Source organism: Nannospalax galili, unplaced genomic scaffold (assembly GCF_000622305.1).
Source record: "Nannospalax galili isolate Female #2095 unplaced genomic scaffold, S.galili_v1.0 scaffold739, whole genome shotgun sequence".
NCBI lineage: Eukaryota > Metazoa > Chordata > Mammalia > Rodentia > Spalacidae > Nannospalax > Nannospalax galili.
The window spans coordinates 799,390-821,488 of record NW_008342028.1 but is presented as its reverse complement, the minus strand read 5'-3'; the positions used below and the strand labels follow the sequence as shown (position 1 = coordinate 821,488).

Here is a 22,099-nt window from a genome sequence, read left to right as displayed (position 1 = left end):
CTCTTCTGACCTCTGCGGCATTGCACGACACGGGTGCACTCACATACACGCAGGCAATACACTCATACACATACAATAAAAATAATAAAAATATTTTTTAGAAAGATAGCGGTTCATTACATTATGTCTCAACCCATGACCAGAGATGAAACTCAGATCCCATTATTTTGACCAGTAGTCAGAGCACTACAGTTATAGTCCTTGATTTTACAAGATGGTAATAAAGAAAGAGGGATTATCCCCTAATGTCCTCTAATGCTGCTAATCTCAAACTCAATATCTAACAATTCCCCCTCAAGACCAAAGACACTAAAATTAGGATATGGGAACTGTGTCAATGTGGCTACTTATGGCTGAAATGGAGCATAGAAGGGTTTAGAGTCTCCACTCTCCAATCCTGATGGCATGCAGGCTTTGTAGGACAATCAAAGAGACACAAACACATGAAATTAGGCTGCTGCAGGACCATCTGAGAGTGAAGCAGTTGTATACATGAGCAGATAGAAATTAGAATAGCAGTTAAGTACACAAGATTCAAAGACTCAGATGATCACAATTAATACTGTACCAAATATAACACATTTCAGCTTGGAGCTTAAGGACCAACTCTAAAGCTGTTCACTAGAATTGATGGTGGTTTGAAAAAGGTTTGAATTTGATTTTGGAAGATAGGCCACTGGAAAACATCCATCTAGTTTCCAGGTTTAAGATGAAGAAACTATCTGTAGCCAAATCATCCTCCAATCATCCCCCTGAAGAGATACTTATCATGGAAGGCAGGATGTACTAGACTTGGGGAGGAGGTCACAGACTAAAAGTTGCCTTCTTATTTACTGTCTTGATCATAGTAAACTTGAGAATGGGCCTAACTAAAAAAGAAATAGTTTTTAATATTCAGGACTGATGAATACAGCTGGCACTTCCTGAGACCTTGATGTCTGTGACCTCAAGATCTACCCAAGGCTCCATGCCATGATGATGATGTTCAAGTTGGAAACAAACTGAAACAGAGGGCTTCCTCATGCTAGGAATAACATCAGGGGTTCTGTCCTTGGGGAAATGTCAGTTCTAGGGACAGTAGGTCCTCCGGTGTCCTATCTTGTCAAACTGAGGACAAGGAGCCTTAGGAGGATGCCTAGTGTGTGGCCATTTTCTCTTCTACTGGCCTATCTGGTGTCAGACAACATTTATTTGTCAGTTTACTTCCTCTGGGAGAAAAGCCAGCAGATCTTAAGTCTCCCTCTATGATGCCAGAAAGTTCTACATGACTTTCATTCTCTCTTTCTAGCAGCTTTTAGCGTCCTCCCTCCCTCCCCCTTGTTTTGCCTCCACATGACCTTTTTTTTTTTTAGTTCATTTACAGAGGAAACTAAAAGAATAGGCAGGTATGCTCCACCTGCAGAGGCCTTCTGGAAAAACTCAGTGTAGGGCAACCCCTTTTCCCACTGGCACGAAGGCATCTGAGCTTCCTGACAAACCACATAATTGTGACAGGATAATGTCTTAAAAGCAGATACCGGGGCTGGAGAGATGGCTCAGCGGTTAAGAGCACTGACTACACTTGCAGAGGACGTGGGTTCGATTCCCAGCTCCCACATGGTGGTTACGAACTGACCTTAACTCCAGTTCCAGGGGAATCAGAAGCTCTCTTCTGACCTCCGCGGCACTGCATGACACGGGTACACTCACATACATGCAGGCACATACACATACATACACATAAAAAAAATAAAAATAAAAAAGTAGATATCAAGGCCATAAATCTCTGTCACTACTCACTATTTATGTTATAACCTGAATATACATACAATATTGATGCATTCCTAGTAAAGAAGAGACAATAATCTCTGAGAAACACCACACAGCAATTCAACTCCAACAGGCCATAAACTGCATTTTCCCCACACTGAATTAACTGTGATGAGCATAAACTGAACAATTGAATAATAGCTTTTTCCTTTCCTGAAGTTTGAAGTGTATTTCAAGATGCTTTTATTTTTCTCTTAGTAAATTCTTTTGTAATCAGAAAAGCATATGTAATTATTCCATTATCCTTTCCATCTGTCTAGCAGTGAAATTCACACTATCAGAAGACCATTGAAATGGAAGTTAAAGACAGCATAAGGTCATTTGAATCAACGTGTATACAGGAGGTCCTGACACAGACTAAAATGATTGCAGCAGAAGTATGTAATAACTAGGACCTACAAATTGATGCTGGAACTTTCTCTAAGTTTTCCACTCTTTATTTTCCAACTATCATTCCTAAATTAGGGTTTAAATATGAATGTATTCCCTGCTATTTTTTGTTTTGAAAGTAAGTTTTGATATTTGTCTTTCAAGAAGTGATACGTGTTCATTGCAGAAATCAAAAAAAATATAATTTTACCACCCCGAAGTTGGTCATTATAAACACTTGTACATATCTGTTTTCACTTATTTTTGTTTTCTGTTACACAACATTGAATTTTTTATTTTGATCCCCCCTAGTTAATCTTCCCCAAACATTTTTCCTTGTTTTAAGATGTTTCCAAAGTATTAGTGTAATAGCCATGGAGTATTTCACTGCACAGGTCAACTAAATTTGCTTAAATGGGGCCCTATTTGAGGCAGTCTAGTTATTTCTTCTTTCTTGACTTAGAGTGCATTGAGATGGAAATCTTTATATGTGAAGTCTCTGACCACATGGATCATTGAGTCTTGAGTCTAAACTTTCCCTGTTGAAGAATGAGGACCTTTCTTTGGATGCTCCTTCAAATTACCAAAATGTTCTCCAGGAAGATTATCTGATGACATTATTGTAGATGTGGGAAGCAGAACAAACTGATCTGAATTCATAGTTTTGCAGAGAGAGAGACATCCCTTGGCAATGCAACCTTGGGCAGAGTTCCTAACACTTCCAAATTTCTGTTAGGTAGGGTAAGAGTGGTATCTGCCTCTTTCCTATCCTGGTTCTTTATGAGAGATCCTCGAACTAGATAGAACTCTCATAAGATTTAGTTAGTCGAGTATTAACGACCTTCTGGGAAATTCAGTTCATATCCAGGATGGCCAGAGATATGACCTGGAGACAATCTATGTAAAAACAAAAATCTTGCATATAATTTAAGAGTAAGCAATTTTAGCCTTTTGACAATAAGTATATATAAAAAACGTCCCCATTTTTTCCCACAAACTGAGTGTAATTTGTGTGAAATTAAACAACTTTACATATGAAAACCAGTACCTTAGAATTTTATTTATTTTTATTTAATTTAGTATTTTTATTTTATTTCATGTGGCTGAGTGTATTGCCTGCATGTATGTAAGTGCACTGGTGTCGTGCAGGGCCCATGGAGGTCAGAAGAGGTCATAAGATCCCCTGGAACTGGAGTTATGGACGATTGTTAGTTGCCCTGTGGGTGCTGGGAATCAAGCCCAGTCCTCTGAATGAGCAGTCAGTGCTCTTAGATGAGCCATCTCTCCAGCCCCAACATATCTTAGAATTTTAACATCTGTGACAAAACACATCTTTCAAGCTTTTAAAAATTATGTTGGAATAATTCAAGTAAAAGACTGATTTTGACAAACATTGTTCCATTAAATGCTGTTTCTCATGAATACCAGGGCATCTGAAAAATCTCAATTCTTCCTTAGTTTTAGTATGTAGTCATGTTATTAGTTGAATATGTTGGTGAGGTAGAATATACATATATATATATAATTGGAGAAAGTTATTAAATGTGTACTTAAGTCTCAACATTTCAATAAAATTGGATTCAACTGTTCAAAATTCATTTTAAATAGAAGAAGTAGTTTCATAAGGCAACTAGTAGAAATCATGAAGAAACATGGGTAATAGTCACTAACAATCTGGTCATTCAAACAAATTAAATTTTATTTGTTTACTGCTCATGAAAATTTTACAGAATCACAGTAGGTGTTCTTTGCAGTAGGATATGTCCTTTTCTCATGTTAAGACAAGCCCTTTTCTACATAATCCCATCCATTACCAAGCTCACTAGAGGCCAGTCAACATGTACCATACCAATGGGAGCTGTATACAGAGGAGAGACCTCTGCATAGTCCACAAAGAGGGGAGTCACAACCTTACTGGAGATGTGAATTGGGCATGGTATTAGAGGAGGAACCTAGGGCAGCCAACAATGCTCTTTGTGAAGTCTCAGCTTGAAGATGATAGGTGTAAGTCTTTCTGTAATGAAAATTCAGAGAAGAAGGACTTGGGTTTCACTGACTTCATAGTTGACATTGAGTGGCCACTTTAAAGAAAAGCTTGATTTGACTTTTCTTTGGAAATGCAGAAGCTCCATTCAGTGTAAAGACACAACTATATATTCAGTGCCTGAATGCGTTTGCTATAATATGATTTTACCAGATTTCTGGAATCTAAGAATTGGAACTACATTTTGGTCTAAGTATTAGAAATGCAGCTTTCATTGTTATAGAAATGATAGAGATCAGTTTTTCAGTCCTGGTTAATGTGTTAAATGATATGCATCTGGCAGTGAAATGGACCAACCTGTTTAAGTGACACCTGTTTAAGTGTCAGCTCTGTGTCTTTTTGTCTTTTAAGTTACTGTTTCTCTAGCCTGTGTCTTTTAGTGCTAGGCTGTGGTACTTTTGTGAGTGTACTGTGCTAACACCAATCTTTGAATATGATTTCTGATATTTAGTTCTAGTTTATAGCAAGTGGTATAGCAACTAGTGCCCAGAGAGAGCTAACTCTTCTCTGCAATCAGTGGCTACATATCCCACACCAAGAGAAATATTGACATGTTGACACTACATAGTCATGTTCCAAACACTTTCAGGTTCATAAGCATTACTTACAATCTTGATTATTAAGTTTTCTTTTTCAGCCTTGAAATGGAATATATGGGGAAGGAAATTTGCTTTAAAAAGACATGAAAGATAAGAGTACCTTAGTTTTATTAATCTTGGAGTTTTCTTTAATAAAAGTCAACTCAAACTTGTTAAGCAGTAATTTTGTTTGCAAGATTGTAGTATGATACAATAAGAGGGCTATAGCTTTCAAAGTTAGGAAATAGAATATCATTTCTTCTTTTGCCACTTATAAGAATGAATATGGGCCCATCTTTTTATTTGTAATAAAGTGATCCCCTCATTTATAACACAGGAATTAGAGTCAGTATGCCTTGTTTATCATGTGTGGCAGATGATAAATTATTTAATAAACTGTAATAATTTATACTAATGCAAGGTCTTTATTGTGTTTATATAATCAACATGTCTAAGAATTTATTAGTTTTCACTTAAACATGTTTACATTTGATATCTTGATCATTCATTTTCCTATTTAAACTTAAATTGTGGAGACATTGATTCAATCCTCTTCACTGCTCAAGCTAATCAAGTATCTGAAATGCTTGCTTTCTTGGTAATTTATTATCCTGAATTCTAAAATTGAAGATGGATATAGCATTCTAAGACACTGAAAAAGTGAATGCTAATTGTACATCTTATGAAAGTATGGGTTTTTATGCTCTTATCAAGTTTGTTGCTATTTTTGGGTGTGTTCTGTGGAACCAACCATTCTAATATTGGTTACATTCACAAATGGCAGCATGTTGACAGTGACTATGTGCTAAGGACTGCCTTTCTACTAGGGTAGCCTCTGGGCTTAGTTCTGTGTATGTCTATGTTAGTTAAAATTAAGTCAACTTAGAAATCCAGTAGCTCAGTTGCACCATCTGTCTGCCAGGTCCTCAATCACCAAATATAGATAGTGGCCTCTTTGAACAGTTGAAATATTAGAACATTTCAGTCATTGCAACAAAACCTTTTGAAAGGTCCTGCCAGACTAAAGAAAACCTCATATTGCAGAGCTCAAAGGTGTTCAGCACTAAGGTTGCACGTGGAACTTTTAATACTTATATTTTAGGATTTCAACCACAAATAACAGCCTTTAATGGTCAATCATGCCTCATATATACACTCTCATATAATCACCCAACTTTCTGAAGGTATTTGTTAATTTGACATTTTAAAATATGTTTTTTCTCTGTTGGGTCCCATAGGTCCTGTGTGACAGACATGTGTGAATGTCCAGTCCATAAAAATTGTTACTGTGAGTCATTTCTAGCATATACCCGTGCCTGCCAGAGAGAAGGCATCAAGGTGCACTGGGAGCCTCAGCAGCGCTGTGCAGGTAAGAAGGCCCTGGAGGGTCCCTCCAACAGAAGGTCACTGCTGTGGCCAGGATGCAATGGGGAGATTTACAGACACTGATGTGAATGGGCCATATCCTGGAATAAAGGGAAATTCTGTCAGTGACCCAACTGGTTTGCAACTTGATAAAACACAGAAGCTTCCCATGGGGCAGAGTATACAGCATTTAAGACAAATTTTTTGTGACATGCATACTTAAGCAATTTAAGGATTTCCACTGTTGCAAAATCCTCTCAACTCCAAGCTTCCAGCTGGATGTACTTAGTACATGGACAGTCATAATTGGCTTAGGTCATGTGTGGACAGAGGAGATTCAGGACTGTCACAGTCATCTAAGGTCTTCAGGATAGGCATGATCTTTTAAAAAGAGATTGTTGAACAGACCTCAGTGGATGTTTTGCTCCCCTGGAGAAACAAATTCCTACATTAGTGCTTATTCACCCTTTATCCTCATTCATTAGCTTATTTGATATATGTAAAATAGATTCCTCTATTCATCTAAAAATATTTACTACAAAGTGTGTAAGCATGGGGCATTTTGTTAGACACTGTGGGTGCTTTGATGATTATGAGTGATGAGTTTCTTGTCATTGAAGTGCTGGAAAAAACAGATCAAAATGTTAACACTACAATAAACACTTGCAAATTATAGTTAATTATGAAGAAAAACAAATAGGGCATAGGGTTAGACAGCAAATGGAGAATGGGTAGGTGACTCTTTAGGGCGAAGAGGAAGGCTTCCTTACAGAGATGGCATTTCAGTACCACCCTGAGAGACTGAAGGTAGTCAGGACAGGTAGTGAGTGTATGCAGTAGAACCATGTGGAATAGAACTAGTACTGTCCACATTGGAAAGGAGTCAGTTCTGGTTTTATCCTGGTGTACAAGGTAAAGGGGACCACAGTGAGAATGGGTAGAGTAGAGGATGGACTGTACAGAGCTGTGCAGAGCTTTTATTTCAAGGAAAGTGGAAACCACTGGTGAACTCTAAGAAAGCATGTTTTCCAAAGACTGGAGAGAGTCCATGCTGAAGACAGATGACCAGGGAAGGGCTATTGAAGTGCTCATGCTATAAAACTCATGATGTTTTGTTTTAAAATAGAGAGGGATGTTCTGGAATTTCACCATGCCAGGGTATAAGTATTACTGATAGATGTATGAAGCATGCTTAGTCAATGGAACAACTGCTCCTATTTAGAGTTGAAGTTGTGATGAATATTTGTCTTCTAAGGTCAAGAATTGGGAAGCTTTTCAGTATAAAGGGCCAGATTGCTAAGAAAGAAAAGTCTGATTTTCATTATTCTAAGATAGTCCTAATAAGCTTAGCTCACATCCTAGATAAGAAAGAATGTCATTATGAGCTCCAGAATGCCTTCACTGGTGGGACATGAGTATGGCAGTGGATTTAAAGAGTGAAGAATTACCTTGAATCCATGTTTACAGTGCACAGACACTGTGTTCACTTAAAGCAGTAGGTCTCGACCTAGCTGGAATTAGAATCACTCTGGGAGGTTAAAAACCATGCTAGAAGCCAGGCTTCAGCCCCATTCCTAAACAGCCTACTTTAGTTGGCCTGTGTACCTCTAAGAACTTCCTAGGCAGGTGACTTTCACCTGCAGCCCCAGTTAGCTTGTGTGCTTCTTGGGTGGCCTTGGTATAGTAGGACGATGGGTACATGGGAGAATCTGCCCTTTGATGAGGCTGTGTCTTTGTAAAGGGATTGAAGTCTTTTATCTACCAGTGAGATCCCTTCAATTTTGCTCTCAACTCTGCAAAGCCAAGTATAACCTTTATGTCAGGGCTCACTTTCTACAGCAAGAACACCACTCTGTCTGTACTCCTGTTCTCAGAGGAGTATTGAGCTGATATGAATAATTCATATTAAAGTGCAGTTGTAGATGCTGGAAGTGAGGCAAATGTTTAACCTCTGACCCCAGGCTTCCATGCTAGGTCAAATATGAGAGGGCTGTGCTTGCTCAGGATCAAGTCTTTCTAGTTCATCTTTAATACACCTAACTCCCTTACTTTATTTTGGGTTTTCCTTTTCTTAAATCTCCCAGAAAATTAATAAAATAGAGAGAAGAGAGCACCCATGCATCCATCCTGGTGTAATGAAGAACTCTGTGTGTTTTGTTAGCTGTGGTGTTGCTGTGGTTTGGATTATATTAGATACAGGATATATGAACCTTCTCCTCCTGGCCCAGGGCAATACTTAGCATCATTCCAGGGCACACATTGCATTTGAGGACTACACATTTCACATCAGCATCCTCATTTTAGGTCCTAAATCTCTGAAGCTAAAATTGATTTTCTAATGGAAAAGGAATATGTCCCCTGAAAGGTTCCTTTTACCTTTCAAAATTAGTGGAGCCATCTGTGTGAAATATAGCTCCATCAGGGCAGACGATGCTACACAAACACATACACACACACACACACACACACACACACACACGACTTCCACAGATTGGCAGCTGGTATATGGAAAATTGATTTACAGGGCTCTGTTGCATCTCTCAATATAGTTAGGTCAGATTCATCTAGAATATTGAAGACTGTAAGAATATAATTTACTTGCTTGTAACTCCCAGGTTCTGTAACTCAAGACAGCACTTGAGGCTCTTAAGACATTCCAGTGTAAAAATCTTGGGAGTTGAACAAAGAAGTAAACCAGGCAAGAAATGCTGAATGAACAAGCGACATTACATAGGTGTTTAATAGTAATCATTCTTAGCACTTATGTCCTCTGCTAAGCATTGTACTATAATTTTATATCGTATCTTATCGCATGCCCATGACCTATACAGTAAACATTATAAATCATACATTTTATTGATAAAGATATTGAGAGAGAATGATTAAGTAATTTGCTAAAAGTTTAAGAGTCTAAGAACTACAAAGTAAGGAGACTTGGGTATCAAACCCAGGCCAGTTTAAACCATGGCTTCTCTTTTCAGTCATTAAAAGAACACAGAAAAGCAAGAGCATTAAACAAAATGTGAATATGAATTTATATGAGTATCAGTTGATTTATCCAAGTATTTGATACCTAGATCTTTATTAGCATTAGTGATTGATTTCTGTTCAACCACTCCTGGTAGGTGTTCCTCTGTAGCTTCTGATTCTGTAAATTTGTTGTGATCTTGTCTCCTGTATCCCACATTGCCATCTTTAGAAAAACTTCTGCCACCTGCAGCCTGCAACTGATGCTCATTGACACCGCACCTTCACTAACACATTTTGCAGCTGGAACAGGTGCTGGTAAAGCAGGTTTCTGTGTTTTTCTGTAGCACTGTGTATGGTTTGTTTTGTCCTGTGAGTACTTTCCTTCTTCCTCATTTGCTTCCACAGCCCCTATGTGTGCTAGTGCCTCCCCTACATCTCTACCCAGTTACATACTTTGAGCTTTTCCTTGGCAGACTGGTTGCCTCCTGTGAATACAGGAGATATAGTTAGGTATTATGACTTCCGCACTCAGGTGAGGGGGTGAAGCATAGAAACAGCTTAATTCTAGATAGCACAGGGAGATGCTTACTGCATAAATTGACAAAATCAGCATGTAATGCCTTTACTATGAGTCACTGTAGTAATAAAAAGCAGCCCTCTGCTTGCTTTTTATTATGTCAATGGGATTTGTTCTTTGTAGTTTTTCTTGATCCCTACCTGATGCTCAATGTTGAGTCAATATTTTGTCTCTGCTCTTATACTGCATTTTGGTCTCATCCTCTAGTAGAGCTACTTTACTTTGTATTAGGAATTTACCTGTCAGGTTCATCTACTTGGTTGTAAGCCAAGCCTCTGTACTTGGAGGTCATAGATGGTATCTGTCTCACATCTGATCCTCAAGCTTAAGAGAACAAACATAGCAATACTCTATAGGTGTTTTTGATTTAATTTTAACCGAAATTGAAATGAGATGTTTCTGTATGATGGAAAACAATGAGGAGAAATTTCTCTTTTTTTGTCTTTCATTTCCTGTAGTCTACTTTCTACCTATCCACTGTGAAATATGTCAGTGTTTGATATGGAAAAGATAAGGGGTCACTGGTGGAAGTAAGTGGTGGAGCTAGAAGAAAGAATTGGGGATACAAGACAAGAGAAGACACAGGCGAGATTTTTCTATAGGGAAGGAAGACAGTTGGAAAGAGGAACTTTCCAAAGGAACTTTAGCAACTCGGGCAACAGTTGAAAGGGAAGAAAACTTTGAGGAGGTGAGTGCTGAAAGGTGGTCAGGAAACAAAAGTATGGAAAATGAACTTGATGCTGTACAAAGAAAATCCACATTGGAAATGGAGTGATGGATTAAATGCCATTAATCATCATGAAATCATCAGAGGCAGGGAAGAAAAAAAACCATCATCCAATAGGCTCTTTTTAAACTGCCCCTCTGTGCTTGGTCCTGTGTCAGAACTCTGGGTCTTAGCAGATAAGGGCCCTTCCCTCAGGAGCCTAACCTCAGTGGCTCATTCTCTTCAACCTAGGGCGGGGGGGAGACTCTTAGAACCGTTTAAAGCTACAAATACACAGACTTTGCTGCAAACTCAGTGGAAATCTTGAAAGGTGGTGCTGAGATATAAATATCTTTTCAGAGATCATTAAAGGCTTTTTAGGAGTTTCTCTAAGAGAAATCACATCTGAAGGGCTGGGAGATAGCTTGGTCAGTAAAGTGTTTGCCTTGCTCACTAGGGACATGAGTTTAAGCTTCAGAACCCAGGTTAAAAAGTGCAGGGCAGAGTGGCATATGCTTGTAATCCCAGAAGTGGGGAGGGGGAAACAGAAGAATCCTTGAGGTTTGACAGCCAGCCAGCCTAGCCTACTTTGGCAAACTCCAGGCCAGTGATTATGTACATTCATATACACAGCCCTACAGACCACAGACCCACATGTGTACACACACACACACACACACACACACACACACACACACACACACACATACACACGCACGAACCAGAGCTGCACTGTATTTGGACAATTCAAACAAATAACTACAATGTGGAAAGTGTGTGAGATGCAGAGGGAGGAGGACATCTGGGGGTCCAGGAAGCTATTTGAAGGAAGTGACATTTGAATGAAGATAAGAAATTAAATTTGTCAAAGATTTAAAGTTAATAATAGTAGAGTCAGAGTTCTGCAATTGGAAAACAGATCTGGAGTGGAGTTAGGGAGGAAGAGGAGAGGAGAAAGGACTGAGACAATATTAGGAAAGACTATAAGAGGTAATTTGAATATTCGTCCCCAACATGTGTCCTAAAGAAGTTAGCAAAGAGGGGAGTTTGATATTATAAGTGAAAATAGACAAAAGGCCAAATACTTTGTGGGGTCTTTAGAGAGTGAAAGCTGCCATTATGTCAGCAATGGCCCTCAGTGAAAACTTAGGAGGGAACTGCTTCAAAACGTAGTGGGTTGGGCTGGAGAGGTGGCTCAATAGTTAAGAGCACTGACTGCTCTTGCAGAGGACCTCGTTCAGATCCCAGCACCCACATGGCAGTTAACCATCTGTAACTCCAGTTTCAGAGGATTCAATGTCCTCTCTGTCCTTTTTGGGCATTGTATGACATGGGTGCACTTACACTCATACACATAAAATAAAAATAATAAATAAAATATTTTTAAAGTAATGGGTGGGAAAAACAGGTTGTGTTAATGAACTGCAGAGTAAGGCAAAATGATTGTAAAATTTTCCGTAAACTTTGGCACTGAAAGGGGTAAAAAGTAAGTCTGCTAGCTTAAAGAATGGCTTTGCTAAACAGAGGGAGAAGACTGATGTGCAAGGGGAAAGAAGGACAGCAAGGAAGTTTCTGGAGCAGAGAGCAGAAAACCTAAATGGCAAACAGAGTTATATATAAATTTGGAGCGGCAGTGAGTAGGTGAATGCAGGTTACCCACGTCCATGCCTTAAATGAATCCTGAAAGAGGATTTCATGCTTTGATGGTGGAAGAGATCCAGCAGAGTTTGAGGACAATGGTTGGGAACAGGTAGGACCTTCCATTGTGCACCTGCTTTCACTTTGGAGCCACCATTGGTTGCTCATCTCTGCAGTGAGGGAAACATGCATGTGAAGGCTATTTACAGGACAAGTCTCAGTCCTGACTGCAGGTTAGAGTCACCAATCTGCCTTGTGGAAGCCGTGTGTTCATTTTAAATGACTGTCACCCTGGTCCCACTTTCGGAAGTTCTAGTTGATTTTAATTGGTATGTAGTCCCAGCATCAGCAAGTTCTTCAGTAATTCTCATATTAAGTTACACTGTGGAGGTAATGTCAGGGAGTGTAAGATACAGTAACAGTTTACTTATACTGTATGTGTTTGAATCTTGGCACACTCAAATTGACAAAGTATGTTTAATAGAAAAGGTACTTTAAAGAATATGGATAGGGCATAAGGAAATAACAAACCAGCTATTACTCCTTCTGGGCTTAATCAGGCTAGGGAAGTTAGTTTTTGGGAACTGGGGATAGAGGGAATACTATAGTGAAGACTTTCCAACACCAGAAGTGGATCACAATGACCACAGGTTGGTGCTAGGGGTCAATGTACCTGACCTCACTCTCCTCTTCTCCTTCAGTCTCCTGCTGGTAATAACTTTGCATAAGGGATCAGGTAGAGCAGCTCCATAGGGGCAAACAGACATGTCCAGTCCTCTCTTCTGCTATGATTGTCTGCCTGATGCCTTCATTTACTGAACAAGTATCTATGGATGGCCTTTATACACAACATGTTCTATAACCCAGAAAATGAACTAGGTTCTCAAGCTGTAGTAATAGGGCAGACAAATCTCCACCTTCAGGAAGCTTACATTCCAATGTGAGGTAGAGAGTAAACACCAGACCATTCAGATCACATGGGTATGAAAAAGAAAGAAATAAAAACAGTGTAAGGGGTAGACAATTAGCTGTTTGAGATTTGAAGTTATCTTTCAGAAGACACATCAAAAAACCAAGAGGCTGAGCCAAACACAGAAATCAATAAGGCTACAATTACAATACAGTTGACTGGTAATTAGCCACTGGTAACTCATCCCTCTGACATGGATCAGACAAATGACTATGTCATTTGTCTTTAACAGCAAAGTATCTTGCACAGTAGCTTTGTTCAGAACAGGTAGTTCTTAGGTATAGTTAATAATTGACAGTTTTTAACAGATCCATGAAAAAAAATAAAAAATTCAGAGTCAAATGTTTGTATGTGTCTGCATGTTCATGTTAAGCAGGTGCATATGCACATGGGTGTATGTGGTGTAGAGGACAAAGAGCAAAACTGGGCATCATTAACTTTGGCTTTTGACCTTATTTTTTGAGATAGGGCTCACTGATTGACTATGGTGGCTGGCCAGCAAGCTCCAGGGATCTTCTTGTCTCTGCTTCATTAGTGCTAATATTACAGACACATGTTGCTACACCCGGCTGTGGGGTATTGGGGATCCAGATGCAGGTCCTTATGCTTGCACACCAAGCACTTTACCCATGAGCCATTTACTAATCTCCAGAGTCAAATATTTTAAAGCTGGTACCATCAAATGTTTCTCAAATATTTCATACGACTCATAAGGTAAAATATATGGGAAGTAATTGAGAAGACTTTGGATAGGCTGCCTCTGTTCTTACTTGGTTTTTGCTAGAGTTATGGGATTCCAGATACCTTTTACAGAATTTATTTCATGTTATTAGTTAAGTAGGAGGAAATTTTTCCAAAGTTTTAGGGTAACTTTAAATATATCATTTAACAGACTCAAAGTAAGAGTCATTAACAAATGAATCAGTTCTAGGTTTTATGGTTGCAGGATCCTTAAGTTCTATGGCTGAAGGATCCTTCCCTAGGTGTTGTCTGCAAACTGCACAAAGAGCAATGGAGAAGGGGAAGCTGAGAACAATCAATCCTCCATTGTTGTTACTTTTGTTTGAAGCAATTTCAGATGAAGTTTGGATTGCCACTGGTGCTCCTGGAGTCCCTGCTCTACATTCCCGTGTATGTCAAAATTGCTATTGATGAGAATGAGAATCACCCTCCCTCTTTCTTTGTCTCTGGAACTAACCCCGCCTAAGTCAATTTGTCTTAAAAATTCCAGGATGTGTGCATTATTGTTTTCTTTCTAGAAAATCTGTTTGTGAATTTTCAAGATCTCAGAAAAGATTGTCAAAACCATTGCAGCTCTAGGTTAACAAAGACATCAGATTGGTAGGACTTGTCTCTGTCATCATCATCATTTTTACATTCTCTGGCCCGGCCAGCCAGCTGCTGCCCTTGTCCTGGTCCCACATCTGATCTTATTTCTATATTTGAAACTACTCTCCTCTTGCTCTAACTTGCCTCAAGTTGATTCATGCAACACGTGATCACTTTGATTAAAATATACCACATATTGCCAATATTCTTGGGTGTTTTTCTGTGTGTCATTCCCTAAGGATGCAGTTTCACAGGGTGTTTTTGTTTATCACAGCTTAGTAGCTGGAAGGACTCTTTGGGGTTAACTCTTCATGGTATTTTTAAAAACTAAATAAGCCTACCAATGTCTAAAGGCCTTACAAAGTTATTGATTTCTTACTTAGGAATGAAAAGTCTTTATTACTGTCGTTTTTATTTTTCAGTTAGTTATCCCAGGTGCTAGGTCTTTGAGGTTGTTAATTCCCAGAGTCTGGGCAGGGGGTGGGGGTGGTGGTGCTAGGTGTTCATCACTCTCTTCTTAAAATATAAATCTGAACTTGTACTGTGGAGGGTCTTTGCGTTGATGGGCGCCTGAAGGACTGGCCTTAGGCAGAGGGTGGGTTAACCTGGCCATTTCTTCACATGGTTTCTTCATTTCTTCCTTTTTAGCCACCCAGTGTAAGCATGGAGCTGTGTATGACACCTGTGGCCCAGGATGTGCGAAGACCTGTGACAACTGGAATGAGATTGGTCCATGCAATAAGCCCTGCATTGCCGGCTGCCACTGCCCAGCAAACTTGGTCCTTCATAAGGGAAGATGCATTAAGCCAGTTCTTTGTCCTCAGCGATGACCTTTGTTCCAGTCTGTAGGACTTTGAAATATGGTGTCTTTGACACTGATGTGGAAGAGCCAATGAAGGACTGCAGTATTTGTGTGCCTGATTCTGCAAACACACAGAGTATATATGTGTATAGATATATAGATATATAGATATATTCAAAACATTTCATCATTTATATAAACTATAGGTGGATTATTATATGTATATTTTTTGCTATAAGACATGTATTATTTCTAGGAACCTACCCTAATCTTTAAGCCATTGGATACATTGTATAAATACACCAGGTGCTTTTAATTTAATAAGGTGGCATGCAGACCTATTAAATATCTTTAATGTTGCATACATTTGTCATTTGGGGGAAGTTTCCAAGGACGCCTCAATTGCCTGCCTGATTTAAGATTTGAATCAGCATCTGTGAGTGAGAAATCTGTTTCTTTGGAGAAGGGCACATTTGTCTAGGGGCATTTCACATTTCCAAAGAAAGGAATGTATGCCTGAGAGAGATGGCAGGAGATTGGCGACAGGCCCTAATGGTGCATGCAAACCAAGGGAAACCCTATTAGGCCTCATTGGGTCATAGGCTGATGTTATTTCCAAAAACTGGATAGTTGCCAAGAAATACATATTTGTCACTAGGGTGTTACCAAAGAATCGAATGATTTCTTTGCACTTGTGCATAGTCCATAAGCCTCCTCATTATTTATGTGTGTATGATGGATATGACCATTTGTATGTTATGAGTTGAGAGATTAAGGGGTGTCTGGATGGCATTTTATTGAGCATGAGAAGATATTTGGAGAAACCATTGCACAACATAGGAAGAAATACTAATTTCTCTGAGTCTCAGAACATTTTAGGATGAGCAAATCCAATAAGTAGATAGAGGTCATCCACTTTTGTGACTGTCCCATGTACAACATGAAAGTTTTGGATGTTGTGTAGGATTCCTGTCCAATGCTCTTTGGAGGTATGTGAAAGTATTAGACAGGAAGGAAGAATTTACTGATCAGTTCATTTAGCATCATTCCAAAAACTAATGTTCTATATATTTGTTCTGATTTACTGATATGTTACTACTAGTTACCATGTGATTTTCCTGTCTTTTGTCTTCTGTTGAATAGTGAAAATGGCAAGAATATAAAAACTCAAACCCACTGATGTCTAAAAGTAAAATGTTCTGCATCTTAGAAAATAAAGGGCTGAAGTTTTAAACTAATGTATTTTTCCTTTAAGATGTCTTGTGTTATACTTCATAAATTAGCTATATTAACTCAGGTAATTCAATTTTAGCAATTTTACTTACATATAATTTACTTACCCTGCCCTTCATTAATTTGCTTTTTCAATAAAAAGCACTATGGATACATAACAGCAAAGCTCAAAATTTTGTTAGAGCATTGACCTTGCTTATCAAAGGCATATATATTGATTTTACTTATATTTCTGACAGTGAAGGCATTAATTTGAATTTTTTATGGAACATCCCTCATGGTGTAAAGGATGCACGGCAATTGCTCAGACACAAGGGCATCTGGTCTGATCACTGCTGTGCATGGTTCCTTACCTGCCCCCAGTCTGAGGCTCTAGGTAGCCAAGGACTTAATTCAGTGACACACTTGGAAAGAGGACTTCACATGTGCCTTGGCTTGAGTGGTCTATGACCTTGTAAACCTTGTTTAAGCATCTTGGCCATACTTCCATGTAGCTCCTCTGTACACAAAGGGCCTGACCAGCATAATGAGCAGAATGGACATTCAGATCTAGACACTACTAGCTCTACTATCACTAAGTAGCATGGGCACCTTAAGCGATAATCTGAGGCACTGCAGCACCGACCCCTTATACTTGGAACCTTATTCAACCCTACTGTCTTCCGAGAGGAGGGAAAGGGTAAAGTAGTGGACTCTTCTGATTGATTTCTATCTTCTGTAAAACAAGCATTCCTTTAAGTTGACTTTAACTCTCTTTCTAGGTCACTCTGGGTTTTCCTCCATGTAAGAGGGCTGCTGAAAGGAAATGATACAGAAGGGAAAATTGTGGGTGGCTAGTTAGCACTCATGATTCACTCATGGACTGAGTAACTTTATCCAGCAAGGCTAACCAACCTCTTTCCCAACACTTTTATAATCATGGCCAGTCACGGTGGATGAATGAGAACCAATCCCACCATTTGGGGTGGCTGATTATATGTTTGCATGACACATCCAGGTCCTAGCTTAACCTCTGCACATTTTTTAAAAATTCTTAATCTAAGAAGAAAGAGAAGTCAAATGGAGCAGAAGGTTATTCAGTAGACCTACTAAGGCATGGGCACGTGGCTATGGGAGAAGGTGAAGTGAAGCTGGGTGGTTGACTACATTCTGATTTTGGCAGTTAGAAAGAGCTGAGCAGTGACTTTGTCTAATGGTCTACCATTAAACACTTCAATACTAGTGGACCTGCTTTATTTAGATGGGATAGTCTCAAAATCAAACTCCTGAGGTTAGATGACATGAACTAAAAATGTCTGACTTCCTCTTAAAGGAGGAAGGTGATGAGACTTGATCCAAGATACATACAGGGACAAGGCACAGGATAATACTGCTCTGTCTGTGCACTGAACTCTTACTATGATTATGGTATTAGCTGCGAATACTGAATCTGATGAGAAACAAACACCTTTGATACCGCACAAGAGCGATTCTGATTCCCGTTGTGCTCAATAGAGTACTCTCTTTCCCTTTCCCTGTGACAGTAGGAATGCTTGAACATTCTGACGTTAAAGTATGAACTAGGAAGAAAAGGGGCTCTTTGACATCGTTGACAGCAATTTTGTCAAAATAGTGGCATACTGAGAATCACCACCACCTCAGGTCAAAGGTGTGGCCTGCTTTTAACTTCTGTTTGTGAGCTGCCACTGGAAGCACCTCCCAGCACATACAGGAAAGACCCAGAGGGCGGACATGCCTCCCCCCTCCAATAAATATGAATAAACAGCTCTGAGGAACTCTTATGAACTATTTTAGAAATACAAAAAGGAGTTGACAATCATGCTGCAAACATCCGTGAATATATTACCCTAATTAACTGGCAGGGATTAGTAATTTTTCTTGAACAAATAATAAAATCTAATGAATACCAGCCTTGTGGTGGCAACAGCTCTGTGTGGAATGCGTTGAGTTTGTGTCTTGTGAAGTTCCCCTTCACTTCCCCGCTCTTTGTCACTCACATTCATCTGGATCTGACAGGTACCAGCACACACTCCCAGAAGCGCTTGATATGAGAGATGGAGACGGCCTTGGGGGACAAGTGCTGGGATATTTTAATTAGCAGTTTCCTCCAAAAGTAACTCTCAGGAGCAAACAAAAATAGACTCTGATTCTAAATCCTGACATACAAACCTTTTGGAGACCTGGAAAAAAAAAATTTAAAAAATTTTTTTTTTTTTTTTTTTTTTTTTTTTTTTTTTTTTTTTTTTTTTTTTTTTTTTTTTTTTTGAGGCAGGGTCTCTCTGTAGTCCCAGCTGTCCTGGACCTCACTATGTAGACCAGGCTGGCCTTGAACTCACAGAGATCCACCTGCCTCTGCCTCCCAAGTGTTGGGATTAAAAGCGTGTGCCACCATGCCCAGCAGGGCCTAAGATTTTAAGTCTGAAGAAATGACAGTATTCAACTGGCTGAGAAGGAATAACATGAAAATAGAAGAACGCTGGTGATCGTGCTGACCCTGAACTAGACATTGATTCCTTTGGGTTTAATTCAACAGCTGAATGATAGAAACATGGAGGCAACCCATCCTTTTTTGTGGTTTTCTTGTAGATTAATTTGAACAAGCTAGCTTTGAAAAGGTAAATGAGTGTGAGAAGGATCAGGAATTTCTCCTTAGAGATGAGCCTTGAAGAGTAAGAACAGTGGTCCGGCCAGAGGAAGAAAAAGCTTTGAGGCAGCAGGTGGGTCTGAACCTGTGGCTGGGCCACTGACAGAGCAGCTTGAAGAGAAGGGTGCATGGGTGGTGGTGGTGCAGGCAGAGATGTGAGGCAGCCGGGGTTTCAGAGAGTACATGGTCACCTTAATGATCATGGGTCCTCGGGAATACCTTAGGACAGGGCTAACTGCTCAAAGCTTTTTCTGTTATGGCGCAAAGAATCGCATGTCCACGTACTGGAGTAGGTATTCAGGGTTGCCTGATGTCTCAGGACATCTTAGGTCCTGTACAACAGTTTTAAGAGTGGAAAGGGCGACAACAGCCTTGCCGCCCTCTCCTGTGGTGTTGCCTGGTGGTTTGAGGCACTAGATGGAAAAGTGCCCCAGGGCAGATCTGAGATGGAATTCTGTAAGCAAGGGAGGGACATGACTAGGCCTTGATCTCATGGAGAGTTCTGACAGTGGTGTGGAAGTGGGGCTTTCAGTCAAAAAGAACTCATCATGCCTCCCCTGGACTTTCTCAGGGTCCTAGGACTAGGAAGAAGACAGCAAGGGGTTGCCAATTGGATGGTGGCCAGGTGAGTCTCTGGCTTGAGTGAACGAGTGGAGGTGATGCCAGTCCCCCTTGTAAACAGTGCTGGTAGGGAGAAGATTGAAAACCATTTCTATTATCCATCAGACGGTCTATGCTCAGTTTAACTAAATAGTCACCCTTCATGTTAGGATGAAGACATGGTTCTTCTGGAAATAGTCACACTCTGGGACAAATGGCTTATATAAAACAGGAGTGCACAGCTCTTCTTAGGAAGCTCAGGAAACCCATCTTGAGATTCTTTTCATCAGGGTATCAAGGAAGGTTTGTCAGAGAAACAACTAAAGAAATGAATTTTAGACTAAAGTGACTTTACTTATGCAAAAGTTGTATGTATGTGTGTATGTGTGAGTGCACGTGTGCACATACATAGGTGTGTACTCACTTGTGCATGTAGGCATGCCTGCATATTGGCAAAGAGGAAGTGTTTTGGGCATCTAAGGCACAGGTAACTGTAGGAATAAGGAGAGAGGCAGCATGGGAACCCCAGGCCTTAGGTGCTGTTCAGGTGTAGGAGATTCACAGCAGAGCTGTGACAACATAACTCACCCAGAGAGATCTTTGAAGGCTTCCCTTGATCTCTAAGAAGATAAGCACAAGCAGAGGTATTTCATTATAAATTCTCCTTCCCTCCTCCACCTAGGTGTGTTCAGTTTCTTTGATTGACCTTCATAATATCACTGAAGCTTCAGTGGGCATTCTTGCCACCTGTCAGTGACCCTCCCATGCATATTGAGGGGCCACTGTTCAGACACTCTGGATAGCGTTTGCTTTAACAGAACAGGGTCATGAGCATGCATTTCACCACTCCATTTGTTGACTTTTTCGAATGTGGCCTGATGGATAGACAGAGCTTAGGGTCCAAACAGCTGGTCCTGCTGGCTGGTGTCAACAGCTTCGGGTGGCACCTAGGGGTAAAGTGCCTGGAATTACAGCTCATGCAGAGTTCTGCTTGAGCTATTCTGTCATGTTCTAGCCACTTTGTGTCATAACCCAGCTTGAGCCTTGAACACTTACATAAGCTGCCTCTGGTTTCTAACTGGAACTTGGCTTATTAAACAGTTCCCCCAAGGGTCACTGGGTAGTGAAATTTGTAGCTTTAGGAAATGTTTTTTGGTGATGTAAAAGTTTACACTGACTCCAACAGTATAATACCATTTTATTACATTCTCATTTCTGCACATAATTTAAAGAAGCATATCCTCCTGGCTTCAGTGTTAAAATGGGCATTAGGGAGGGACATAGGAGGGAGTGGGCTGGTCAGTTCCTCTGCCTGTGCTCAACAGGCTGCCTAGCAAAGTAGACATGTGACGTGATGGACACTCTCCTCATCACTCATACACTTTTCTAAAGAAGGGAATTCAAAGGACCCTCCCCATTCAGTATGAATTCTGATGATTCTGTAACTTGAAGACAGTCAGATCAGGGGACATTCCTACCAACCCGTTTGCTTACTTCACTTATTCTCAGACCTAACTGACTGTGAAAAGAAAATGAGAGTTGGAAAGAAGAGGAAGGATTGGATGACAGATTTATCCACAGCATCTGCCACTCCAAAACACCCCAAAGCCTCAGGGAGGATGTACAACCGACTGCTGGATCAAACTGGAAACCATTCTCCCTGTCTGATGGGATGATATTTGAGGATGTTTGTTTTGATTGAGCGGTTCAGCCCAAGGAATTTCATTTTCATGAAATTCATGTTTTGAGTCTCTTTTTTTCTGAGCTACGTTGAGGAGAGTCCTTCCAAAGCCTGTGAAGAGGTGGGCCATCCATTCAAAGGTCCTTCTTGGTGAATGTAGATCTCAAGCCAGACTTGGCTTGCTCTTTGAACCACCAGTAATTCAAAGCCAAATGACTTGTTTTTTCTTTGCTTCCCTATAGGTTTGGGATTTAATGGCTAGGTTTCTTATGTTAAAAAAATGTCAGAGAGAAAATACTCCAGTGGAATTGGTATGTCTAGCTTCATGAGTGTGTTTGACTGCTCATGAGGGTCATAGTATTTTTTCCATAATAATTATCTCTCTGAAATTCATATTTTTTCTTTTGGTTTTACTTTGGGGCAAACTATAAAAATGTAAAATATGCTATACCCAATTTAATTTTTTGTTCTCACAAAACATGAGTAAAATAAAAGTTATTTTCAAATTTTTGGAATTTTACATTCTACTAGACTCAAGTTCTATTTAATTTCATTTATTGAATGTAAAATTTATCATACGCAATTTATTTCGTGTACGTGTATTTTGAATGCAATTTTCTAAAGCAAAGCTTATTTTCCTTGAAATTGGATCTATGATTTATTGTTTGTATAACTGACTTATTTGGTCTATTTTTTGTGAAAGCAAATATACTGAATTATTTGTCTAAATAATATGTATGCATGCTATCTATCCCATATAATTTTACATTTATTATTTTTAGAC

At 39.7% G+C, this 22,099-nt stretch overlaps 1 protein-coding gene across 1 annotated transcript in view; it reads left to right on the top strand.

Moving 5' to 3' along the window:
* Positions 1–16,395, top strand: part of Bmper (BMP binding endothelial regulator) — a 108,533-nt gene extending 92,138 nt beyond the window's left edge. The window contains exons 7-8 of the mRNA XM_008837831.3: positions 6,039–6,169; positions 15,004–16,395. Of these exons, the coding sequence (XP_008836053.1) occupies positions 6,039–6,169; positions 15,004–15,185 (313 nt within the window). The 3' untranslated portion in view covers positions 15,186–16,395. The remainder of the gene's footprint in view (positions 1–6,038; positions 6,170–15,003) is intronic.
* The last annotated feature ends 5,704 nt before the right edge of the window (positions 16,396–22,099 follow it).